Raw genomic sequence first — 13,451 nt, 5'->3', positions numbered from 1 at the left:
TTAAAATAATACAATCATCATTTTTATAGTACAATTTCATAAATACACGTTTACCATTTCAAGTTTACTAAATAGCATCAAAGAAGTTGCGCTCTACAATAATGTGTGTCAAATCCATATCAATACATTTTTTCGCTATCCGCCAATAAATGAGGAGAAAAAATTTCCCATTCCTTTGGCTTCTGTAAAATAAAATAAAATAAACTGCGTATATATATTGTGAATTTGATTTGTGTCAAACGTATCCATACAAAATCATTACGTGGTATTCATAGTTAGTTTAGCTATCTGAATTGTAATAAACAAATGATGTTGTCAAACAGAGAAAAATGGATAAAAGTAGGAGAAACTATACTGTGTCCTTATAGTCAGTTTATATGTTTAAAGATTTTCATTATCGAATATTACTTGAAGAGGCTATAACGTGTGAATATTTAAAAATGGCTTTATCTCCTGGAGATCCGCACTCCTTTTCAAGACCAGGTAATTAATTATTTAATTAGCTTACTTATGGGTCAATTCTAAGCAGAATCATAAGACTCGTAATCTGTTCTCGTAAAACTTGTAAAAAGTGATGACTAATATTCTAATTGCATATATTGCATATATTGTAAAACGTATAATTATTTGTAAATATTTACAAATTTTTTTGTAAATTTTATGACTAGTAAGAAGCTGTCTATAAAAAGATTGCATAAAGGTATAAGCACTTAAAAATTCTTACAAGTCTTACAGGAATATGTTACAAGCCTTACGATTCTGTTTAGAATTATAATTTTATTCATTAATTTATTTTTTTCTTAAAAGAGATATAGTAAAGTATATTTGTAGAATTCATTAAGGTTCGAAAGATGAAATATCGTATATATACCTTTAAACTTTTAAGCTTTAATAATTTACATTAAAAAAAATTAAATTAATCTTTCATGAATTTAATTAATTGACATTTTATTGTTAATTTTCTTAAATATATAAAATATTTTATATTTAGCACAAAAATCGGATGTTTATTTGTATTTTAAAAACATTATAATATTGTGTTATAATAATTTTAATTACAATATATTATTTTCTGGTGTGTATTGATATTTACGCACATTGTGTTTTATATATATTATTACTTATTAAACATTTTTTAATATTTATTACTTTCTGATTACTAGAATTTGCACGTGTAACTAACATTCATTTGGAACTATATGTAGATTTTTATCGAACAGTTCTTAAAGGAAAAGCGATTTTGACTATAGAAAAAAAAAAACATTCAATTACAGAAATAGTGAGTAGATGCCTATTATATTGAGCAAAATTTTGATTTGGTAATATGTGGTATTAATATGTAATATCGCTTTAATTAGATTTTAGATAATTATGCACTTGTCATAAAACGTGTCACAAATCCTGTTACCGAAGCATTTTTAGAATATTCTATTGGACATCAACATATTGTTGGAAGCTCATTTACCGTACAGTTACCAAAAACTGAAGAAGAATACAGTGATTTTAAGCCTACGTGAATATAAAACATTAAAAAAAATACAATTACTAAAAATTATTGGTGCAAGAATTGAGTACATCTTTAATAGTACGTTACTTTCAGATGTAAAATTCAAATTGAATATGAAACAAGTCCAGACTCACCTGCATTATATTGGCTAACACCTGCACAAACTGCCGATGGTACACATCCTTTCCTATTGTCTAATAACAAGGTAAATTAATTAAATAAAATTGATCAACTGCCGATGATACACATCCTTTCCTATTGTCTAATAACAAGGTAAATTAATTAAATAAAATTGATCAACGCAGATTGTATAAAAACTTCTTGTTGTTTCAGTTAACATTCGCTAGAGCAGTATTTCCCTGCCAAGATACACCATCTGTCAAATTTTCGTACACTGCTACGGTAAAAATTTAAATGTAGATAGTATGTGTATTTTACACATTTATATAAAAACATGATTGATTATTATTAATATTATTAATAAAAATAATACAAATTTACGAAAAAATAAAATGTATCAGTGGAAAAAATTAAATGTATGATGATAAATGTATATAATAATATTTATTCTTTTTTCTTATAAACTATTTTAATTAATAAATAAAGTATTCATTTAATTTTTATTGATATATATATTTCATTTTTTAGATTATAGTGCCAAAAGATTTCACAGTTGTAATGTCTGCACTTTCGCAAAATGTATTTAAAAATTCGGAGGTAAATCTATATAATTTTCTTCAAGCGAAACAAGTAGCATCTTACGCAGTAATTATTGCTGTAGGTTCACTACAGAAAAAACATCTTAGTATAAGAAGCAATGTGTTTGCTGAGAAGAAATTTATTAACGAAGCTGTCTATACATTTCGTACAGGCGTAATTGAAAAGATGTTGGAGACTGCTGAAGATTTGTGTGGATCTTATTTTTGGGGTATAAAATATCAATTAAATTATTTATTATTAATTTATTTAAGTTTTTGTATAAAAAGAAATTTATTATTTTGTGAATTATCAATCTTCTCTTTTATTATTATGCAATACTTAAAATGATATCTTTAGATAGATACGATATATGTGTTCTTCCACCATGTCTCGGCCATTTCGAAATAGAATGTCCATGCATAACATTTTTTTCATCAAATTTACTTTACGGAGATGATTGTAGTATCAGTTCACTCGCTCTAAATATCGCACAAAGCTGGGCAGGACATTTAGTTACATGTACAAATTATAATCATTTCTGGCTACATAAAAGTTTCAGCATGTTTGTTGGCAGGAAAATCATTTGCAAAATATGGACGCTTAATGAAACGCAGTTATTTTACAAAAAATTATCATATCTCGATTTGAATAGGATGGTAAAGTATTAATTTTGATTAAAACTAATGGAATAAAATTAATAAGTAATATCGTATATGATATCAGATTACAAAATATTTTATATGATACCAGATTACAGAATCTTTTTACACATAATTAAATAAACACATTTCTTCTGTATTATTTTCTAAATTATATTATAGATTATTATAGATTCTAAATTATATTATAGATAGACATATCAAGTGAGACCAACTCATTAAAAAACTTAGTACCCGATTTGACTGGTTTGTTGCCTATAAACTTCATTAGACATGTACCCTACGAATTAGGATGTATGTTTTTAGACAACCTAGAGACTAACTTAGGAGGATCTTTAATATTCGAAGAATTTCTTAAATCTTATTTTTATAATTTCGCATACAAAAGTATAAAGACGGATGATTGGAAGGAGTATTTGAATAAGTATTTTGCTAAAATAGTGAATAAAAAGGTAATATATTCTTTATACAAATAAATTATATATATAGGCTTAATATTTTAGTATTACAAATAATAAATTTTATGTTATTTTAGTTAAAATATATTGATTGGAACTTATGGTTCTATAATATTCCTTATAAACGTACCAATATAGATCGTGATACCACATGGGAAATAGAGTGCTTCAAATTAGCAATAACATGGGCCAGATGGGATGATAATATTAATGATGATCCTCCTTTTATATCTATTTTATATAAAAAAAAGGATCTTTGTAATATTGAAGAAATAATATTTTTAAACATACTTATACATTATATGTATAAGTATTTGAACGTGAAAAAAATGAATTTATTATTAAAAATTCATTGTTTTGAAAATAAAAGTTATCAAATACGGTAAATATGCATATCTATGTATAGATTGATTTAAAATTAATAATGGAAAACATATTTCGCAGATTTCTTTGGTTGCTATTGTGCATTAAAGTTCATTGGCACGAAAAAATTCTAGACGCTCTGGACTTTGTTGTTCAGTTTTGCTCGTCACATTATGCGTGGCATATATTCAATTATATACTTGAATTGCCAGAATATCATTTTACATTGAGCGAAATATTTAAAAAAAATCAAGAAAAAATGTTGTCTTACACTCGGAACAAATTAACATCAATTCTATTCTCGAAACATTGATATTTATTTAATGAACAAATAATTTAATTTTTCTTTTGACAGGTAAATCATTAATAACTACAAAAAATAAAATAACTTATTCATTATAAAGAAAAAAATGTTCAAAAATATTAAACTTTTATAAACAATATAATATAATAGATACAAATATAATAATATAATATAATAGATACAAATTTCTCTTTATATTTTAAAAAACTTTGTACAATTATAATTAGTAATAATAATATAAAAGTAATTCATAATTTGAAATATAAAAGTTGTTTTATCTGAGTTGCAGAGCCAGCAATTAAAAGCAACTCAGTTCACAATGATGCATAACGATAACTTTTGACTCGTTAAAAGACGTCTAAATTTATGTGAAAATAAAAAATACATATGTTGCATACTGCAGAACACCACACTGTTAAAATATTATTTAACGTTAATTAATGCATAACGTTAACTTTTAAATTAACTTTTAAATTACACAAGTTGAATTTCATTTTACAACGTTAAATATAATAACATTAAATGTAATAATAATTAAATGTAATAACATTAATAACATTATATTAAATTTAATGTATTTGTAACTGTAAATATACATTTGTTTAGGTGTACATGAAATTTAATACTTTTTATAAAATTTTATGAAATTTAATGTATTTAATACATTCCATAAAATTTTATGTATTTGCATAAAATTTAATGCATATGTTCATTACATTTAACATTAATTTTTAGTTAAACCATTCATTTTCAATTATCTCATAATCATAAGTTTTCGTTACATGTTACTTAAATTAATTGCAATTCTATCAGTGTATGTAATTTATTGTATTACATAAAGGTAAATCTGCAGAAATTGTTCGTTAAAATTCATTTTCCTAATAAAGATTTATATATAGATTCTATATATATATATAATATATAAATTGTTTCAACTTAAATAATAAGCTCTTGACAAGGAAATCAAATCGTAGATATGAATTCTCAATGTTTTCTCTTTAATTAATCGCATAATTTGCATTTTGCATCTCATCTGAAAGAGAGAGATCTCCTATAATATTTTAAAGTAAAAGTTATTAGTAAAAGTAATTATCTAAACAACAAAAAGTCTAAAATTGAGTTTTAAAGATGTCTTATGTCATGTTTTTGGACATGCGTCTGAATATTTGCCTTCTTCATTTAAATAAAATTCATAATACATATCGCTTTATTGATATATTTTTCATTTATCATTATATTCATAATATAATTGAGAGCCAGAGGATCAATTTTTATTAAATATTCATTGCTTTTTTTTGAGCAGCTATTAATAATTGATCGCTGCTTTCAATTGCTAATAAAGTATCTTTAAAATTATTTGTTTTGTGGTAAATTTATACACTAGAAATAAATTATTAGATGTAAGTAGATCTATAAAAATAATCTTCCTCATACATATATTGGGAGTACAAATTAGTTCGATCCGTTTCCCTAAAGATTGCTTCAGCTGTTGTGAATGATTCATAGTGACAACTGATTTTGGCGGTTTCAGAGAGGTAAAACATCTGCTAATAATATTCAGTTTATATCGTTTCGAGTTCTCATACAAAAACCTTGATTTTTACTGTGAAATATCGAATTTTGTGTTAACCAAGCAGCATTTGCGGGAGGTTTTGATTTTTTGCTTTAATTGGAAGAAAAGTGCGGCTGAAGTCCATCGAATGCTTGTCGAAGTTTATGGTGACACTGCTCCAACTGATAAATCATGTAGGGAATGGTTTCGACGTTTCAAGGATGGAGATTTCAGCGTTGAAGACAAGCCTCGCTCTGGACAGCCAAAAAAATTCGAAGACAAAGAATTAGAGGCATTACTCGAAGAAGATCAGAGTCAAACGCAAGAGGAGCTTGCAGAATCATTGGGGGTAACTCAACAAGCCGTTTTTGTACGATTGAGAGCCATGGGAATGATTCAAAAATAAGGAAATTAGGTGCCTTATGAACTGAAACCGAGACGTTGAAAGGCGATTTTTCACTTGCGAAGTTGATTCAAAGACAGAGAAAAGGTTTTTTTTGCATCGGATTGTGACTGGAGATGAGAAGTGGATATTCTACGACAACTCAAGAAGAAAAAATACTACGCTAAGCCCGGTCAATCGTTGCTATTGATCTCAACATCAACATCATGGCCGAATATTCATGATTCGAAGATCCATGCTCTGTATCTGGTGGGACCGTTCTTAAAGCATATGATCACGGGCGACAAAAAATGAATTGTTTACAACAATGTCAGCCGAAAAAGAAGTTGGAGTAGGCGAGGTGAAGCATCGGAAAGGCAAGCAAAGGTGGAGATCCACCAAAAGAAGATAATGCTGTCAATGTGGTGGGAATGGAAGGGATCAGTCTTCTATGAGCTACTTCCAAAGAACAAAATTATTAATTCCGATGTCTACTGTGAGCAGCTGTAGAAATTAAGTGATGCCATCGCACAGAAACGTCCCGCTAATCAATCGTAAGAATGTGGTGTTTCACCACGCCAATGCGAGACTATATACAAGTTTGGTTACTCGGCAAAATTGTTGCAACATAGTTGGGATGTGTTACCACATCCACCGTATAGCCCAGTTCTTGCACCGTCAGACTTCCATCTCTTTCGCTCCTTGCAAAACTCCTTGAATGGTAAAACGTGTGCTTCTGAAGATCTCATCAAACAGTAGACAAGTTTCTCGCAGAGAAGGATGGGAAGTTTTATGAACGTGGTATTATAAAGTTGCCCGGGAGATGGCAGAAGATCATCGAACAAAACGGCCAATATATCATTGATTAATGTTCATTACGTATATTAAATAAACACACCTGAAAATCAAATGAAAAAAACGCAATGACTTTTTGAACAAATAAACCCAATAAACTGGGAGAAATTTTCTTAATTTGTTTTTTATATCTTAATAACAAAAGCAACAACTGTTGCATGTACTTAGAACTTTAATAATCCATAATTTTCAAACTTAAGATATCATTTCATATATTTATTAGATTGCAACGCTTTATTTTTTTAAATTTACATTTTTTAAATAAAACAACTTTATATATAAAACAATAAAGATAAAGTATTGTATAAAACTCTCAAAATTATTTTTATTGTAAAAATAATACCATTAATTAACATAAATTATTTTAATATGTTATGCTTGTTACATAATCTTTATGGTTATTATTTATATATCCTTAATCATTATTTAAATGTATTTGTATTTTTTGTAAATTTGAAATTAGACCTGGCAGTAATTAATACATTGTAATTAATATAATGATTTAAAATGGAATGTACAAAAGATTCTTAAAAGCAAAGCAATATTGACTATCCAAAGTTGCAATCTTCAACTATCACAATAAGTGAGTAAACATTTTCTTCTGTTTTATACAGGAATATTATTTGTTGTTCATTAATATGTAATATGAATTAGATTTTAGATAGTTACAAATTTATTATATCAATTGTCATAGATTTTTGTACTGAATTTAATTTAATTTATCAAATTGGACGTTGTCATATTTTTTGGAAGTAAATTTACCATTCTATTACCTATTATAGACTGACAAATATACATCAAAATCATAACATTCAGTAAATATAAAATATTTTTTTAAAGTATACATTAACAATATATCTAATAAACTGATGTTAAAAATTATAGATATAATAATTGATATATAGATAATGCAATGCTAATATTTTCAGATGTAAAATTCATATATAAATATGAAATAAGTCCAAACTCTTTTGCATTATATTGGCTAACCTGTACAAATTGCGGATGATATATATTCTTTTCTATTGTAAAAATAAATATGTAACAAACTCTCTCTCTCTTTAAAATATAAATAAAATATAAATAAAAAAAAATCTAAAATCAAACTAAATCTAGGCTAATGAGAATCAGCGCAAACGGAGGGGTGAATAAAATTTTTACAAATAAATTTGTTAACCTATATGAAGAATTCATCAGCAATCTTCTTAATCCATATTAGATTTCGCGAACAGTCAAGGTAGAGTCGTAGGTTATACTACAAAACTGTAGTATAATCCACACAATCGCCAAATCTCATCATGAAACTTTGGATGATATATTAATATTCACAATTAATCACATTTTATGATACATTTTATATTAATTTGCTGCTGAAGATTCTAAAAAGAATTAAAACATTCAAGATTTTTCAAGATTTCAAATAAAAATGATCAATACTTCGTATGGATTAACAAATTTATTTGTAAAAATTTTATTCACCTCCATTCGTGCTTCTCATTAGTCCAAATTTGTTTTTTATTACTTTTCTATATCTAACAACAAGGTAAACTATAAAACAACAAAGTAAAACTATAAAAGAATCTATTTTCCACATCACAGTATGTATTGTATAAAAATTTTTATATGTTCAATTCACATTTCCTTGTTAGGATACATCATCTGTGAAATCTACGTATTTTACAAAAGTAAAGATTTAATCAAATGTTAAATTTTATGTAAATTTTATATTTATTTATATATACAAGAGTAGAAACATTTTGTTGATGTCTGATTAAATGTTATTGATGCTATTGATAAGCATAATAAAAAATTAATGAAGAAAATATAGTGAAGATAACACATACATGAAAATATACATTTATAAACATACATCTATATTTTCTTAGATCTATATTTTCTTAGATTTAATTAAATTAAAATAAAATTTCTCTCAACTAGTAAGAGAAGCGCGACTTATGGTCAAAGTCAGATGTTGGAATAATATCTCTATATATGCATTTAAATAAATTTATTTTAAATAATAATTGCACACTGATTACTTTTAAATTTGCAACACAATAAAAAGTGAAACAATAATAATTTTTGATATGCTTATCAGCAACAGACTAATTTTTTAGATTAACATTAATCTAAGATGCCTACGAACACCAATATAATTAAATTGTTTTAATTTGTGATAGTTCTGTTAAAATTACGTTTCGAGATTAAAAATAAAATTCGGTGAGCAGTTTGGGGGATTGAAAATATGTAGTATATAAACTCAGAATTATGTTAGCACTAAAAATCTAGCTTGACCGATAGAGCCTTTATTTCCGATTCTTTATGTAGTTACATAACGGGGAGGGGAAGGGATTGTATAACTTTATATTAATAACAATTCACTCAAATTAAATTAGATTGCCACTTTGATATGCTAGCACCGTAAAATCTGTAAAAAATCTGTAAGATTTCTCTATTTAATTTTTATTAATGTACATTTTACATTTATTAGGTTTACATACTACTGGATTTCAGAGTTTTAATGTCTGCGTCTTTGAAAAATATGACAGTAATTTCATGTGTGTACAAGTTTTCTCAAACGATATCAATATCATCTTATGCGGTAGTTATTATTGTCTGTTATAGGTGTCTTAAAATATATATCGCTACAAAAGAATTCAAAAATCGGTGTATAGACTGAAAATAAATATATGGATTAAGTGCGAAGTCATTTAAGAGGTTCGGAATTGAAGCAATACTGCAGACTATCGAAAATTTATATGAATATTATCATGGAGTAAAATATCAACTGAATTGTTTGTTTAAATTTATTTGTTATATATTTGCGGATTATCAACTTTATTTTTTTATTATTATTTCATATATATTTTGTTATTATTATATTGTATGTAGAGTCGTGCTTTTGATATATGCTCCTGCCAAGTGTTCCATATTTCGAAATAAAATATTTGTGCATAATATTCGTGTCGTCAATTTTACTCGATGGAGATATTTCTTTGATCAGTTCAATCTCTCAAAATATTTTTCGCAGTTGGATTGGAATTTAGTTACGCGCGCAAATTATTAGCATTCATGATTTATTCATGATTGAATAAATGTTTTAATATGTTTATTCATAGAAGAATTGTAAGAGAGTTTAGTTTTATTTAGTTTTATTTATAAGACATACAGAAACATTAGAATGAGAGCTCTCGACGATTTAAACGCCATGGTAAATTGCTAATTCTGATTAAATAAAGATATCAAAAATGATGTTGCTAGATAATAATGTTTAACATAAATATAATACATAAATATAAAAGTTCAACGGTTCTTGAATTCTGGAATTATACTGGAATTTTTATTATATTTTGAAAAATTTCTGGAAAACTAAAATTTCAGAGCTGACCTGGAATTTATCATTCTTTTATTATACATAATCTACAAAAACCAAAGCATGAAGAAAGAAAAAAATAATAAGAAAATTGTATTTGGGTATAAATCTTCTCTTAAAGATGCAATAAATTATCAATAGAAAATTTGAATTTAATGTTTAAAATAGAATGTAGTAATAAGAAAAATCGTTTGTGTTAACGGAATGATCATTTAATATTATTTATAAAGCAATAAATAATACTATTACAAATTTGTTAATATTTTAATTTATTCATATAAAATCCTATTTGAATATAAAGCATACAATATTGCGCGAATAGATGAAAATTAATTAAATAATAAAAATTAATCAATGGATAAATCCTGAAAATTAGAATTTTTATTTAGTCAGATTTTCCTGAACATCATGATAAAAAAATACACATACATTCCTGCATTATTTTTTAAAACTGTATTATTTAATTAAATTGTGACTGCGCGTCACAATTTAATTAATTAAAATTCGCAAGCAACGACACAACTTCGTCGCGTTCTCTATTAGATTTTTCTGAATAACTGTAAATATGCAATATAAGGGACCTTGATAACATATGTCAAGCTAAAGGAGGGTGATCCCTCATATTGCAAGATCAGTTGAATTGCCAAGAATTAAGATAGTTCAGTTAAGGGCATTCTACAATGCATTGAAACGTTTGTTGTGATAATCAATTAGAAGCGTTAATGGTATTATTTATGATTGATTGTCGCAATAAACGTTTCAACTGGCAACATTGTTTGCAACTCATTGTAGAATGCCCTTAACTGAACTATCTTAATTTAAGACTTGACAAGCTGATCTTTAGCAAATTGTTATAGATTGTCACCAAATACGCCAGAGAGCGTGCCACTCTTTCGATAATTTTTATTTAATCCGTAATATTTACTAGCAATTATTGTTCGCGACGGGCGGAATCCAAATGCTCAGCCGAAATTTGTAGAGGGAGTGGTTCGTATAGATGGAAAAAATGTCGTAAGAGAGAGATGACTGAAAGAACTGCACATAAATTAATAAGGAAAATAGAGTAACAAATATATTCTGCAAACGTCAAGATATATATCTTTATAAAATATTGGGTTGTTTGGAAAGTTCGTGCCGATGTTGAAGGAAAATTTAAACGCAGAAAATTTAAATTTGAGTATTTATTAAATTATATAGGTTAGTCGGCACTTTCCGGACAACCCAATATAATTTTTGAGCCTGATTGTTCGGGGTTCGGTATCCATGGCGAAAATAACGAAATTCAATATACGATTGAGCAGAATTATAAGATTCCGGTATTATTTGAGCTCGGAATATCATTCAATAATCGCGCTTTCTAGATGTTAGCAATTATGTTGAAAGAACAAAGATGTAATACTCGCAACCCAATCAGAAATAGTTCTTCGTTACGATGAAAAAGTTATCGATTCGAAACTTGCATTGAAATTTCAACATTTTCGAGTGATAAAAAATTATGTAGAGAGTGCAATGAGAGTTTGATACATTTTTAATATTTTTGATATAAATATGTGGTACGTAATCTTATATTTTGAATATCTTCGTTCAAAGGTCGAATCGATATTTTTTTCGATTTCATTTCGACAATTGCAATATCGCTTTAATCATAAAAACTTTCTCAAAATTTTTCAGAATTTATAAATAATTTTATAACTTTTTAAAAAATTGTGGAATTTTTTTATACGAATCGGAACATTTTTTACAAGTGTCGATAAAATCTACATTTTTTTTTCTAGTAATTCTTTATATCTTATTTTATTATTCTATTCCTGCTGAATAATATTTTTATTTGTACTTTGTAGTTTAATATAATCTTATTACTTTTGAGGAATTTCAGGGAATAATGTCTCTTACCATAAATGCTGACAATCTATTAGCTGTCTCTTACCATAAATGAGCAAGAAATCAATGAAAAATATATCATCGACTTTATCAAAGTCTAGCTAGACTAATTCTAGTCTAGCCTCTAATTCTAGTTCTTCTCTCAATATCGAAACGATTTTAATTTTTAAATTAATGAAATTTAAATGTTGGTCTATCATACAAGTTTCCAATATCATTTGGAAGTATAACAATACTACTGTCACTGCTACTGCAGTAGTATTACTACTGATATGCAAATGTCAATGCTGAGCCAGTAGTGTTACTACTGTAGTAGTATATGACGACGTAATATAGAACTACTTCTAATTGTAATATTTGTATAAAAAATTTATTAGAGAAAAAGATACACACAGACACACAGACACACAGACACACACACACACACACACGCGCGCGCGCGCGCACGCACGCACACATATATATATATATATATATATCATTAGAGCAATAATATTATTTCAGCTAATAAAAATAATATTTTACAGTATTATTAAAAACAAGTTATTATCAGAGATATTATCAGAGATATGTACATTACTACTATATTTAATATTTTATACAATTATATTTTTTTTATGTGTTCCATCTCTTTCACAAATTTCTTTGAATAAATATGTTACAACTATACATTCATTAGCATTATAAATATTCATGGTTCTTCGAAGGAGCAGTTCCCGTCACAGAAATGAAGCATGATAAGTAGAGATTCGGATGGGTGACCGCGTGAGTGCATCAAAATTAGTTCTCGAATTCACAAAATAAATTTTTTTTATTATAATTTTGTCGTGTATGTATTTGTCCTCTGAAATATGATGCTAATCAATAATACTTATTTTCACAATAAAATTTCAATGAAATTTTAATGAAATTTTCTTCACTATTAGTGACACTACTTGTCGAATTTATTTATTGCATTAGTGACACTAGTATTTTTATGCTGACTAGATCAATTCAAGATTTTATTTCCAACTCGAAAATTAATTGAAATTGGAGTCAAAAATCCATCGAAATCAATAGAAATTTCGAAAACTTTCGACTTTTATTTTTGACATTGAAACGATTTCTTTTTGAGAAATTATTTCTGACTGGGAAGTCAGGAAATTCGTATCACTAAGTATATAACGTGAAGAAGTAATTACGCGACATATAGAATATCGCTTTGCAAATTAAAGCTATTCTTGATGTATAATTACATAACAAAAGGTGATTCGGCTGTGACAAGGGGCGAGCATGACTCAGCAATTCATATTTTCTTCAAAAAGAACGTTCGAGCAGATGGCATTCATTCACAAATCTCTTTATACTAGCAAGTATCTATAATGTTCCTAGGCAGTTCTAAATCTCTATGATTCTTAACATGCGATCTACCAGACGCA

At 26.9% G+C, this 13,451-nt stretch overlaps 1 protein-coding gene across 1 annotated transcript; it reads left to right on the top strand.

Moving 5' to 3' along the window:
• The first annotated feature begins 440 nt into the window (after positions 1-440).
• LOC105622142 (leukotriene A-4 hydrolase) lies at positions 441-6,683 on the top strand. Its single transcript, XM_012203575.1, has 11 exons — positions 441-483; positions 1,164-1,279; positions 1,359-1,513; positions 1,601-1,712; positions 1,841-1,909; positions 2,156-2,219; positions 2,250-2,435; positions 2,564-2,862; positions 3,057-3,305; positions 3,730-3,866; positions 6,557-6,683. Exons 1-11 carry the CDS (start codon positions 441-443, stop codon positions 6,681-6,683), a joined length of 1,557 nt encoding a protein of 518 aa, XP_012058965.1.
• Positions 6,684-13,451: the final 6,768 nt, after the last annotated feature.

Source organism: Atta cephalotes, assembly GCF_000143395.1.
Source record: "Atta cephalotes unplaced genomic scaffold scaffold00040, whole genome shotgun sequence".
NCBI classification, from domain to species: Eukaryota; Metazoa; Arthropoda; class Insecta; order Hymenoptera; family Formicidae; genus Atta; species Atta cephalotes.
The sequence above is the reverse complement of the archived record's forward strand: the minus strand, read 5'-3'. Positions and strand labels throughout refer to the sequence as shown.

What these genes read in the sequence shown, in the direction of transcription:
- LOC105622142 (XM_012203575.1), top strand. Translation starts at nt 441, where the DNA reads ATGGCTTTATCTCCTGGAGATCCGCACTCCTTTTCAAGACCAG. An exon ending in GTGTGGATCTTATTTTTGGG is followed by an intron (nt 2,436 to 2,563) that starts GTATAAAATATC and finishes TGATATCTTTAG; the next exon opens with ATAGATACGATATATGTGTT. An exon ending in TGCTCGTCACATTATGCGTG is followed by an intron (nt 3,867 to 6,556) that starts GCATATATTCAA and finishes GTTGCAACATAG; the next exon opens with TTGGGATGTGTTACCACATC.